This window comes from Taurulus bubalis (genome assembly GCF_910589615.1).
Source record: "Taurulus bubalis genome assembly, chromosome: 9".
NCBI lineage: Eukaryota > Metazoa > Chordata > Actinopteri > Perciformes > Cottidae > Taurulus > Taurulus bubalis.
The window spans coordinates 28,654,691-28,669,088 of record NC_136597.1 but is presented as its reverse complement, the minus strand read 5'-3'; the positions used below and the strand labels follow the sequence as shown (position 1 = coordinate 28,669,088).

At 46.5% G+C, this 14,398-nt stretch overlaps 1 protein-coding gene across 1 annotated transcript; it reads right to left on the bottom strand.

Moving 5' to 3' along the window:
- Nucleotides 1–7,857: 7,857 nt before the first annotated feature.
- On the bottom strand, nucleotides 7,858–11,680 carry irx5b (iroquois homeobox 5b; the record flags this gene model as incomplete). The annotated part of the gene is made up of 3 exons (XM_079223459.1): nucleotides 7,858–8,342; nucleotides 8,722–9,202; nucleotides 11,303–11,680. The coding sequence occupies 3 exons, from the start codon at nucleotides 11,678–11,680 to the stop codon at nucleotides 7,858–7,860; spliced, it is 1,344 nt and encodes a 447-aa protein (XP_079079585.1).
- Nucleotides 11,681–14,398: the final 2,718 nt, after the last annotated feature.

The following is a 14,398-nucleotide window of genomic DNA, read 5'->3' as shown; positions in this document are numbered from 1 at the left end:
AAGAACGTTTCCTTTCACAGTAAGCAGGGCCCTGTTCCTCCTACCTGGTTACCGAGTTAGCGGCTAACTGTCAGGATAAGATGACGTAGGTCAGGCTTTCTCGGTTTCTCGAAGCAAGCTTAGATTAATCACCATAGCAACACAGCCAAAAATGTAAACCTGCTCCCGGGCAGGCTGACTGAACTTCACTGGATAAGCTGGACACTCCCACGGACAAAAAAGGCAGCTCCCTTCCTCATTGATGAAAGAGCGATATTAGTTATATTAGTTTTATAGGGAGAGAGTTCTTCCAGATCACAGGATCCATCCTTTACATCATCATGACTTCCTGTACGCGGCGATATTGATTCTGCCGGCAAGAAATAATTTATTTAGAGAGCTTCTCGAGCCGCGGACACTGATCACCACAGACGCAGCTGATCGTCTCAGACACAGACTGTCAGCCGCTGCATGCCGCTGTTCTTAAGTTTATTTAGCTCTTAAGAAACGTATGGATGTGTTAAAGCATCATAATTATATGACAGTGTTATTAGTACACCATGCATATCATTATTGTAGAACATGATTAAGGTGATCGTGATGAGAATACAGAGAATCACACATAATTTATTTTCACTGCTTCAGTTGATTGAATTTCTGATTATGAATAATGCATACATACTGATCCGCCCATACACATATTCAAACTCCTATTATATGGTAATCTACACATACATGTATATACATATAGTACATGATTCATACGCGCATACAGTACATATATCCTCATAAGTATATATTTATTCGTAAATATAATCTGATTGATTTGGGTGATGAAGCACTTCAAATTAGCCGATACATTTTCTCAACACTGACGCATTTAACTTGTCTGATATATTTAGACGCTTATGTCTCTCAGAGGGGGCGGAGTTAAAGCTGCGTTCACGGCAACAATGTTGCAAAAACGTTGGAATACTCGCAACGCGTTTGCTGTGAATGACTACGGTACTGACTTCCTCATATGCCTTCATGATCATCTCCTGCTTCTCAGCAGAGAAATAAAAAGAGGTTCCTCTGAGTTTATTGTCCATTGTACTGTTAGAACATGGTGGTGTCAGTGCTCCATTATTATCCTTCTGAAGAGGAGCGGCGCATTTATCCAGATGACTGACGTCTGGCTAGAATGAACGAGACGTTTCAGCGGATCAGCCGTGAAGAAACCCAGACAGCCTGATGTCAATCATCTCGCTAATTTAACATGAGATGAGGACATTTGCTTGACTTTGTTTAGCCAGGTACGAGAAACAGGGACCTGGTGACGTAGTTAAAACTACATGAATAAAAAACAGTGAAGAAGAATGACTGCGATGTTCTCCAGCTCAACACCACACACACACACACACACACACACACACACACACACACACACACACACACACACACACACACACACACACAGGCTACTTACAACCAACAAACAATTAATTAAAAACTTGAGAGCACTGTTAATAATAATTAAAGAAAAACAAAAGGAACAAAACTAAATGCTTCATTCAGGTCTTCATACTGGTCTTCACAGGATGTTGTGTAGCATGGACCTACAGGATGTTGTGTAGCATGGACCTACAGGATGTTGTGTAGCATGGACCTACAGGATGTTGTGTAGCATGGACCTACAGGATGTTGTGTAGCATGTACAGAATGTTGTGTAGCATGGACCTACAGGATGTTGTGTAGCATGGACCTACAGGATGGTGTGTAGCATGGACCTACAGGATGTTGTGTAGCATGGACCTACAGGATGTTGTGTAGCATGTACAGGATGTTGTGTAGCATGGACCTACAGGATGTTGTGTAGCATGGACCTACAGGATGTTGTGCAGCATGGACCTACAGGATGTTGTGTAGCATGGACCTACAGGATGTTGTGCAGCATGGACCTACAGGATGTTGTGTAGCATGTGCAGGATGTTGTGTAGCATGTACAGAATGTTGTGTAGCATGGACCTACAGGATGTTGTGCAGCATGGACCTACAGGATGTTGTGCAGCATGGACCTACAGGATGTTGTGTAGCATGGACCTACAGGATGTTGTGTAGCATGGACCTACAGGATGTTGTGTAGCATGTACAGGATGTTGTGCAGCATGGACCTACAGGATGTTGTGTAGCATGGACCTACAGGATGTTGTGTAGCATGTACAGGATGTTGTGTAGCATGGACCTACAGGAAGTTGTGTAGCATGTACAGAATGTTGTGTAGCATGGACCTACAGGATGTTGTGTAGCATGGACCTACAGGATGTTATGTAGCATGTGCAGGATGTTGTGTAGCATGTACAGAATGTTGTGTAGCATGGACCTACAGGATGTTGTGTAGCATGTGCAGGATGTTGTGTAGCATGTACAGAATGTTGTGTAGCATGGACCTACAGGATGTTGTGTAGCATAGACCTACAGGATGTTGTGTAGCATGGACAGGATGTTGTGCAGCATGGACCTACAGGATGTTGTGTAGCATGGACCTACAGGATGTTGTGTAGCATGGACCTACAGGATGTTGTGTAGCATGTACAGGATGTTGTGCAGCATGGACCTACAGGATGTTGTGTAGCATGTACAGGATTCTGTGTAGCATGGACCTATAGGATGTTGTGTAGCACGGACCTACAGGATGTTGTGTAGCATGTACACGATGTTGTGTAACATGGACCTACAGGATGTTGTGTAGCATGGACCAACAGGATGTTGTGTAGCATGGACCTACAGGATGTTGAGTAGCATGTACAGAATGTTGAGTAGCATGTACAGAATGTTGAGTAGCATGTACAGGATGTTGTGTAGCATGGACCTACAGGATGTTGTGTAGCATGGACCTACAGGATGTTGAGTAGCATGGACCTACAGGATGTTGTGTAGCATGGACCTACAGGATGTTGTGTTGCATGGACCTACAGGATGTTGTGTAGCATGGACCTACAGGATGTTGTGTTGCATGGACCTACAGGATGTTGAGTAGCATGGACCTACAGGATGTTGTGTAGCATGGACCTACAGGATGTTGTGCAGCATGTACAGGATGTTGAGTAGCATGGACCTACAGGATGTTGTGCAGCATGGACCTACAGGATGTTGTGTAGCATGGACCTACAGGATGTTGTGTAGCATGTACAGGATGTTGTGTAGCATGGACCTATAGGATGTTGTGTAGCATGGACGTACATGATGTTGTGTAGCATGCACCTACAGGATGTTGTGTAGCATGTACAGGATGTTGTGTAGCATGGACCTACAGGATATTGTGTAGCATGGACCTACAGGATGTTGTGCAGCATGTACAGGATGTTGTGTAGCATGGACCTACAGGATGTTGTGCAGCATGGACCTACAGGATGTTGTGTAGCATGTACAGGATGTTGTGTAGCATGCACCTACAGGATGTTGTGTAGCATGTACAGGATGTTGTGTAGCATGGACCTACAGGATATTGTGTAGCATGGACCTACAGGATGTTGTGCAGCATGTACAGGATGTTGTGTAGCATGGACCTACAGGATGTTGTGCAGCATGGACCTACAGGATGTTGTGTAGCATGTACAGGATGTTGTGTAGCATGGACCTACAGGATGTTGTGTAGCATGTACAGGATTCTGTGTAGCATGGACCTATAGGATGTTGTGTAGCACGGACCTACAGGATGTTGTGTAGCATGTACACGATGTTGTGTAACATGGACCTACAGGATGTTGTGTAGCATGGACCTACAGGATGTTGTGTAGCATGGACCTACAGGATGTTGAGTAGCATGTACATAATGTTGAGTAGCATGTACATAATGTTGAGTAGCATGTACAGGATGTTGTGTAGCATGGACCTACAGGATGTTGTGTAGCATGGACCTACAGGATGTTGAGTAGCATGGACCTACAGGATGTTGAGTAGCATGGACCTACAGGATGTTGTGAAGCATGGACCTACAGGATGTTGAGTAGCATGGACCTACAGGATGTTGTGTAGCATGGACCTACAGGATGTTGTGTTGCATGGACCTACAGGATGTTGAGTAGCATGGACCTACAGGATGTTGTGTAGCATGGACCTACAGGTTGTTGCAGTGATGTTGGCAGTCAGGGAGAGTTGACTGTTGAGTGTCACACAAGGTTTCTTTCAGTCGGGGCCAACAGTGAGTTGTTGAAGGTCATAGAGAGGTCATAGTGAGGTCATTGCGAGGTCGTGGGAGAGCCTCTTCCTCATTGTCAGGGTTAATGTTCAGGTGGCCTGTGGACATCCATGTGTGTGTGTGTGTGTGTGTGTGTGTGTGTGTGTGTGTGTGTGTGTGTGTGTGGTTGTCTAGACGTTTCCTGCTGGGTGATATTCACCAGTCAGGGTCACTGGAGGAATGACTGCAATTAAATGGCACCATGGCACCATCTGTCACGGGGGGGGGGCTCCACACACACACACACACACACACACACACACACACACACACACACTAGAGGGTGCTGCCTGCAAAGTAAACTGACCCTTCTGGTTCTAAAACCTTTAAGGTGTCGATTTCATATTTATTTATATTTAATGTTTTTCTTTATATTTTAATAAACAAATTAAAACATGAAAACATATTGCCTGCTGGACTGCCCACAGCGTTTTTCTGGGTGTTATCACATGCTGGGGGGTGCAGGAAGTAGGGGGGGGGGCTGAAATGCCTTACATGTTGTATTCGGGGATGAAATGTCTCTCACTGTGTACCTCAATACCTTAACTGTGTACTTGAGTACTCTCACTGTGTACCTGAGTACCTTAACTGTGTACTTGAGGACTCTCACTGTGTACTTGAGGACTCTACTGGAGTATGTTTGCAGCCAGCGGAGGAACATGAATAAAACAAGACTCTCTGCCCTGAAACAAGGACCTCTCAGTAGACTGAACTCTGTCTGCATGCTGAAGCTCAACACATTCTCTGTTTGTTGCTGCAGGATCAGGATCAAATCTGAAATGTACACAATGAATTCCTTCAAAGATACCCCAAGAACAGAGAAGTGAGAACCATCAGCCTCTTAGCTGCCAGACGGCTTCTGGCTTCTGTTTCTCGAGCAGCTGTTGGAGCTCAATGTTCAGACCAACACTCACGAGTGATCAGCAGGTCTGTGTAGCTCCAGCTCGTCTCCCATAGAGGAGGCGAGCTGGAGCTACGAAGACCTGCTGCATCTCAGAGTAAATGTCTTCCTGAAGTCCCCGGAGGGCGTCCCGGAAAGGGTTCCGACTGGAGACGCTCATGTTTGGTACGATGGAGAAACCTGAAGGGGGCGATTGGGAGGGGCAGACCACCTGATCTAAAACTCAATGGCTTCTTTGTTGGTGGAGGTCTGTGCATGTCATGGATTGACCAAAACAAACACCATGATGTCTTCAGTGCATCTGGACCAAAACACCTCAGGCCAAAGGTCTGTGAGCGGCCTTGTGGTCGTACCATCAGATCTGCGGCCGTATGTCTTGGACATTTGGGTGAAGAGGAGTTAGATTTGGGTATCATTGGATATTGTAGAGCAGTGGAAAAAGCACATTGAGCAACTCCTGAGTCCAATACGTCCTCTGTGGAGGAGACAGAGTTTGAAGACTCGGGGGAAGACCCTTCCTCAGGCCTGGCAGATGGTGCTGTGGTATTCAAAAAGCTCCACAGCGGTGGTGGCCTGAAGCTGTGCTCCCTTTATCGGGGTATCAGACTGCTTATCCACCTCGGTCTATACCTTGGATTCAAAAGGAGCAGTGTGGATTCCGTCCTGGCCTAGGACCAGTGGACCAGTGGACCAGCTCTTTACTCTTGCAGGTCTGGTGGAGGGGTCTTGGGAGTTTGCCCATCCAGTCTACATGTGTTTTATGGACTTGAAGAAGGCCTCCGACGTATCCCTGTGGGAGTCCTGTAGTGGTACTGAATACGGGGAAATACGGGGAAACCGGGTTGTTGCTACAATACATCCGGTCCTTGTGGTGGTTGGCCTCCGCCAGGTATGTCACCTTTTCTTAACAGGAGCTCGAGGCGCAGCCGATGGAGGAGAGGCTCCGGTTTGGGGGCCTCACAATTGCGTGTCGTTTCTTTGCAGATGATGTGGTTCTGTTATTTCTTTCAGAACGTGACCTTCAGAACGTGGCCTTCAGAACATGACATTCACAACGTGACCTTCAGAACATGACCTTCACAACGTGACCTTCAGAACGTGACCTTCAGAACGTGACCTTCAGCAGCACCAGGGCGGTTGGGAGTCTGAGGTCATGGTTCTCTCCTGGAAAGCGGTGGACTGATGCCTATAGGTTTGGAGCGAGTCACCAAGTATCTCCGGGTCTTGTCCACCAGTGAGAGTCAAACGGAGCGTGAGATGGAGGCTCAGCAGTGATGAAGACCTTGTTTTGAAGAGAGATCTCAGCTGGAAGTTGAGGAGTGGAACCAGAACACGCTGGTTCTCCAGGCTTCACAGACTTCTGCCCCATCAACCCAGAGAGGTAAAGGAGTGATGGGGAACCTTTTCAAAGGAACCGTAATATGTTTTATTTAAACATAATGAAGAAGTTTTGATACTCACGAGTCTTTTACGAGAAGCTGACGTTCAGAATTCTGTCTTTTTTCAAACATTTATGAAACAAGTTTAGTTCTGTTGAAGTGATGACACTAGAATATCAGATGTTTTCACTTCATGAACCCTTTAAACACTTTGATCATCACATACAATAATCCACCTGATCACAACACAAAGCTGACTAACGTCATTTATAAACAGACAACATTTGACATTCAATCTGTACAATAATTTACTTGTTGTACTCTCGTGTACTTTTACTGCAGAACAACTTTAAATGCAAGACTTTTGAGAACAGCTGATCCAGAAAGAGGTCAGACGGCGTTATAGAGGAAACCTTCTCATCTTATTAACATGTGTATTAACACTGCTCTCATATTGTCTTTTATTGATACTTTCTCTTATCTGATACAGAAAGCTGCTCCATTCATTTAATATAAATCATATTTTTTTAATTCATAATGAGAAACAAATGAGAAAAGAAGAACATTCTTGTTAGGAAGAATGAATGTTTGTCAGCAACAGATTTGAGATTATTGTACCTGTACTTGTGCAAATGGCATCTGAATCTGAAATAACAATAATTCCAAATGACATACTTATTTAAAAACATTTAAAAACAATTAAAAACCATTCATTTAAATACTCAAGCTTATTTAATAAAACACTCTAAATTCACATTATTGATTGTAGTATCAGTATATATTCATAATTGTTGTGCAGGAGCCTTTTAATGCATTCACACTCTGCTCTTTTTATACATAGCTGAAGCTAGCCTGCTGTAGCTGAAGCTAGCCGCTGTAGCTGAAGCTAGCCACTGTAGCTGCAGCTAGCCACTATAGCTGAAGCTAGCCGCTGAAGCTAGCCTGCTGTAGCTGAAGCTAGCCACTATAGCTGAAGCTAGCCTGCTGTAGCTGCAGCTAGCCACTGTAGCTGCAGCTAGCCGCTATAGCTGAAGCTAGCCTGCTGTAGCTGCAGCTAGCCGCTATAGCTGAAGCTAGCCTGCTGTAGCTGCAGCTAGCCTGCTGTAGCTGCAGCTAGCCGCTGTAGCTGCAGATAGCGCTGTAGCTGCAGCATGTCGGGATGAAGAGGAAGAGGAGCTCCGCCTCCTGGTTCCCTGAGCATTGAGCTGAATGAGAGCTTCATTTCCAGGTTTGTCTCCATGAAACCTTAATGAGACTTCATGTGTACAAAGATGACATAGAAAAGCCTGGAAAATGAATATACTGGTGTCTGTCAGTGAAAGTGTGTTTGATATCCAGGAGTTTCAGAGGAGGATCCCAGCAGCACCAGTGCTCAGTTCCTACAGGTCCAGCTGGTTCTGGTTGCGTGCTTTGCAGTCTCTGGCCGCGGCCTCGGCTCTCTGCAGCATCGTCTGGTGTAATCCGTTTAGGGGCGAGCCGGGGCCGGCGTGCAGGGGCCTCGGGGGCCCGAAGCCGGAGAACCCGGGGAGGAAGGGGCAGGTGTAGTAGAGGTGCCCGGGCAGGACGGGGCCGTGTGGGACCGGGGTCCGGGTCGAGTCCCTACAGCCTCTACTCGCATCTGAAGAGGTGGCGATCTCAGCCAGCGACCACAGTTTGGGTTTCGGGTTCGGGTTCAGGTTCGGCCCCTGAGTTGCGTCGCAGGAGTCCACGTGGTCTTTTGACGGCGGACTCGACACTCTGCCCGTCCCCGGGGGGGGTCCCTGTGGGGGTCCCTGTGGGGGTCCCTGTGGGAGGGGGGCCTGGGACCGGGGCCAGCCTCCAGTGCACCGAGTCCTTAAAGTCCGTATCGCTGCCGCTGTCCTCTCTATGCAGCAGCACGCAGGGGGTCCCCACAGAGGCTGCTAGACGGGCTACACACACACACACACACACACACACACACACACACACACACACACACACACACACACACACACACACACACACACACACACAGGTCAGCAGCAGAAAACAGGAGGTCCCCACATCGGCAGATAAACGGGCTCCTGCACTACTGATGATTATTGTCTTGATTCATCAATAGTTGGTGGATTTTGATTTTAAAACAACGACAACGTTTTTCACATATCAACACGTTTATAAAGCACATGTTAACCATCAGTGCGTCATCTATAAGTCCTTACTAATTGGTTTGTTATATATAATATTTGATGTAATATGTATATAATGCACTGTAGCCTCACCGGCTTGGCTCCGGTTCTCGGGCTCCCCGGTGCTCTTGAGGGTCTCGTCGTCTTCGTCGTGTCTCTCCAGGTCGATGGCGTCCTCGTCCTCCTCGTCCTCGCTCCGGGTCCTGGGGGTCCAGGTGGTCTTGTCCTCGTCCTCCTCGTCCTCGCTCCGGGTCCTGGGGGTCCAGGTCATCTTGTGGTCCTTCTTCAGCCGGCGGCGTGCGTTGGCGAACCAGGTGGAGACCTGGGTCAGGGTCATGCGGGTCACGATGGCCAGCATGATCTTCTCCCCCTTGGTGGGGTAGGGGTTCTTGCGGTGCTCGAGGAGCCAGGCCTTCAGCGTGGTCGTGGCGTCCCGCGTGGCGTTCTTCCTGTAGGAACCCGGGTCCCCGTAGGCGTAGGAACCCGGGTCCCCGTAGGCGTAGGGCCCCAGGGCCCCGAACGGGTGCTGGTCCAAGGAGCCGGGGAGCCCCGAGGACGCATCATAGCCCGGACCCTGCAAACAGAGAGGCTGGTGAGGCGTCTGGAGAGAGGTCCTGGTCCTGGTCCTGGTCCTGATACTGGTCCTCATCCTCATCTTGATCTTCATCCTGATCCTGATCCTGATCCTGGTCCTGATCCTCATCCTGATCCTCATCCTGATCCTCGTCCTCACCCTGATCCTCATCCTGATCCTGATCCCCATCCTGATCCTGATCCTCATTCTCATCCTCATCCTGATCCCCATCCTGATCCTCATCCTCATTCTCATCCTCATCCTCATCCTCATCCTCATCCTCATCCTGGTCCTGATCCTCATCCTGATCCCCATCCTGATCCTGATCCTCGTTCTCATCCTCATCCTGATCCTGATCCTCATCCTCATCCTGGTCCTGATCCTCATCCTGATCCCCATCCTGATCCTGATCCTCATTCTCATCCTCATCCTGATCCTGATCCTCATCCTCATCCTGATCCTCATCCTCATCCTGATCCTCATCCTCATCCTGATCCTCATCCTCATCCTCGTCCTAACGAGACTAACTGAAGGTGTAACCCTTTGGGGGCGGGCCCCCGCTTCAAAGCGGAGGCAGATGTTTTATAACTCGTCACAGAGATCTGGTTCCACTTCTACAGCTGCTGTCTCTGTGAGGCTGAGCGCTGCGTAGTGCCTCCATCCCGGTGACCCTCCCAATGAACGTACTGCCACTAGTGTTGGACCTCATTTTGAGTTTGTAAGACCGTAGCTAGCGTTAGTTTGTTGACGATAGCTTAGCAGCGTTAGCACGCAGCTAGCTGCTGCAGTGTTGGATGTCCTCTTCCGTGTCTAGACTGAACGCTGCATGATCAACTGTCTCTGTATACTGACTAGTGATGTATTCTAGAGGAGTCACAGCTCACATGCAGCCTCTCCACCACAGACCACTCACCATATGATAATACATTTGGTTTTAGACATTTATTTACATGCTTCCTCCATTGTATTCATATATTTCACTGCTTTTGTGGACCTGAGACCTTTGGTAAAACATTTTCCATCACCGATCAACCACCTGAGTAAAGTTATGTTTTCACAAGAGATATGAAGAATTTCCAAAATCTAGATTACATTTTTAGCTTTGGAGTCATATTTTCTCTTTACACTTGTGCCTTGGGACAATGGTGCCTCATTATATAGAGAGCTTATATTGTTCTACTCTATATAGCATGAGTATGTTTCATAAGCTAGTGACTTTAAAAAGGGAAATTAAAAATGATGTAAAATGTAGAAAATGACCTCAGACCCCAAAGGGTTAACTAAAGGCAGCGGAGTCTGAGAAATACATGAATATCATATTTATTATATGATCATTATATATTATTAATATATATTATTAATATCATTATATTGTTATGATATATTAGTATCATTAATTATAGTATTATTATATATTATCATTCTATTATTACTATCATTATATTTTATCATTATATTATTATTATCATTATATTATCACTATTATTGTGATTTTATTATTACTTTTCTTCTTTAAATCATTACAATATGTTTTCTGTCTTTCTTTAACTTATATTATAATTATTTATTTAAATCATTATTAAAACATTATTATAACATTATTATGACATAATTGTATCATTATTAAAACATTATTAAATCATTACAATATGTTTTCTGTCTTTCTTTAATTTATATTATTAAACATTTCTTGTTTTATTTAAATCATTATGAAAACATTATTATGACATTATTGAATCATTATTAAAACATTATTAAATCATTATTATAACATAATCAAAACATTTGCAGCTTTAATTTCAAATGATGAAATTCAACACAATAATTTTATTCCAGCAACAAAAACCAACCGGATTAAAATGTTTAATGATATAAAATAATTACAATTACATTTATTATTAAAACAATTATTTTAATTTATAAATGTGTAAAATTACAAAACAAAAAGCTCTAAACTAAAATTATTCCTGATTTTAATATTTTCACCACAAACATAAACTTCATAAAGACTTTAGTTTCAGTTCATAGGATCCGGACGGACTCTGAGGACCCGGACCCGGAGCTCACTCACAAACCTCAGGACCCGGTCCCTTAACGGACCCGGTCCCTTAACGGACCCGGTCCCACCACAAAGACCGGGTCCGTAAAAGGGTCCTGGTGGTTGGACTGGGTCCTTGTGATGGTTTGCAAAGTGAAGCTCCCGGTCCGGTCTGGTCCGACCCGACCCGGTCCGGTCCTTCCACTCACCACAAAGCAGCGCAGGCTCGCGGCGGCGCGCGGCGCGGCCCCGCACGGGAGCTGCGCGCTGAAGCCCGGAGAGGTCCCCGGTCCCGGGTACGGAGCGAAGGCGGACCCCGAAGAGGACCGACCCAGATCCTCCGGTCTCGGTCCGGACAGGAACCCGGACCGGAAGGACGGGCACGAGCTCAGAGACAGAGACCCAGAAGACTGGAACAGGAAACCCGGAGGAACCGACATGACGAGGACGCGCAGACAACTCACACCCGACAGAGGAAGAGGAGAGGAAGAGAGGAAAGGAGAGGAAGAGAGGAGAGGAGAGGAGAGGAAGAGAGGAGAGGAAGAGGAAGAGGAGAGGAAGAAGAAGAGGAGAGGAAGAGGAGGGGAGGAGAGGAAGAGGAGAGAGAGGTGAGGAGAGGAAGAGGAGAGAGAGGTGAGGAAGAGGAAGAGGAGAGGAAGAAGAAGAGGAGAGGAAGAGGAGGGGAGGAGAGGAAGAGGAGAGAGAGGTGAGGAGAGGAAGAGGAGAGAGAGGTGAGGAAGAGGAAGAGGAGAGAGTTGAGGAGAGGAAGAGGAGAGGAGAGAGGGATGAGAGAGGAAGAGGAGGAGAAGGATGAGGAGGAAGAATAAGAGAAATAAGAAGAAGAGGAATTAGAAGAAGAGGAATGAGAAGAAGAGGAATTAGAAGAAGAGGAATAAGAAGAAGAGGGGTTTGAAGAGGAAGAGGAGGAAGAGGAGAAAAGGAGGGAAGAGGAGGAGGTTTGAAAACAGATCAACATCCAGGAGTTCACTTTGTGTTCTACTGCAAGTTTACTGAGAGAGAGAGAGAGAGAGAGAGACAGAGAGAGAGAGAGAGAGAGACACAGAGAGAGAGAGAGAGAGAGAGAGAGAGAGAGAGAGAGAGAGAGAGAGAGAGAGAGACACACAGAGAGAGAGAGAGAGAGAGACAGAGAGAGAGAGAGAGAGAGAGAGAGAGACAGAGAGAGAGAGAGAGACACAGAGAGAGAGAGAGAGAGAGAGAGCGAGAGAGAGAGAGAGAGAGAGAGAGAGAGAGACACACAGAGAGAGAGAGAGAGAGAGAGAGAGAGAGAGAGAGAGAGAGAGAGACAGAGAGACAGAGAGACACAGAGAGAGAGAGAGACAGAGAGAGAGAGAGACAGAGAGAGAGAGAGAGAGAGAGAGAGAGAGAGAGAGAGAGAGACAGAGAGAGAGAGAGAGAGACAGAGAGAGAGAGAGAGAGACAGAGAGAGAGAGAGAGAGAGAGAGAGACATTTTTATGTTATTTTTAAAAAGCTGTATTTAACAACCAGCATATCAGGACAAAGCTCTGTTCTTACAACAATAACAACTAAACTCAGTCACTTCACGACACACAACACACAACACACAACATACAACATGCAACACACAACATGCAACACACACCACACAACACACAACACACGACACACGACATGCAACACACAACATACAACATACAACATACAACACACAACATACAACACACAACATGCAACACACAACACACAACACACAACACACAACACACAACACACGACACACGACATGCAACACACAACATACAACACAACACACAACACACAACACACAACACACGACACACACCACACAACACACAACACACAACACACGACACACGACACACAACACACAACATACAACATACAACACACAACACACAACACACAACACACAACATGCAACACACAACACACAACACACACCACACAACACACAACACACGACACACGACATGCAACACACAACATACAACATACAACACACAACACACAACATACAACACACAACATGCAACACACAACACACAACACACACCACACAACACACAACACACGACACACGACATGCAACACACAACATACAACACAACACACAACACACAACACACAACACACGACACACACCACACAACACACAACACACAACACACGACACACAACATACAACACACAACACACAACACACACCACACAACACACAACACACGACACACAACATACAACACACAACACACAACACACACCACACAACACACAACACACGACACACAACATACAACACAACACACAACACACAACACACAACACACAACACACGACACACAACATACAACACACAACACACAACACACACCACACAACACACAACACACGACACACAACATACAACACAACACACAACACACAACACACAACACACGACACACGACACACACCACACAACACACAACACACAACACACGACACACAACATACAACACACAACACACAACACACGACACACAACATACAACACACAACACACAACACACAACACACGACACACGACATGCAACACACGGCATGCAACACACAACATACAACACAACACACAACACACAACATACAACACACAACACACAACACACAACACACGACACACGACATGCAACACACAACATACAACACAACACACAACACACAACGCACAACATACAACACACATAACATGCAACACACAACATGCAACACACAACACACAACACACAACACACAACATACAACACATATAACACACATAAGACCCAGTCCTCTTTCTGATGGAGGTGTACATGAAGGCCCTGAAGCCCCTGAAGCCCCTGAAGCCCTTGAAGGCCCTGAAGGCCCCTGAAGCCCCTGAAGCCCCTGAAGGCCCCTGAAGCCCCTGAAGGCCCTGAAGCCCCTGAAGCCCCTGAAGCCCCTGAAGCCCTTGAAGCCCCTGAAGCCCCTGAAGCCCCTGAAGCCCCTGAAGCCCCTGAAGCCCCTGAAGCCCCTGAAGCCCTTGAAGCCCCTGAAGCCCCTGAAGCCCCTGAAGCCCCTGAAGCCCTTGAAGCCCCTGAAGCCCCTGAAGCCCCTGAAGCCCCTGAAGCCCCTGAAGCCCTTGAAGCCCCTGAAGCCCCTG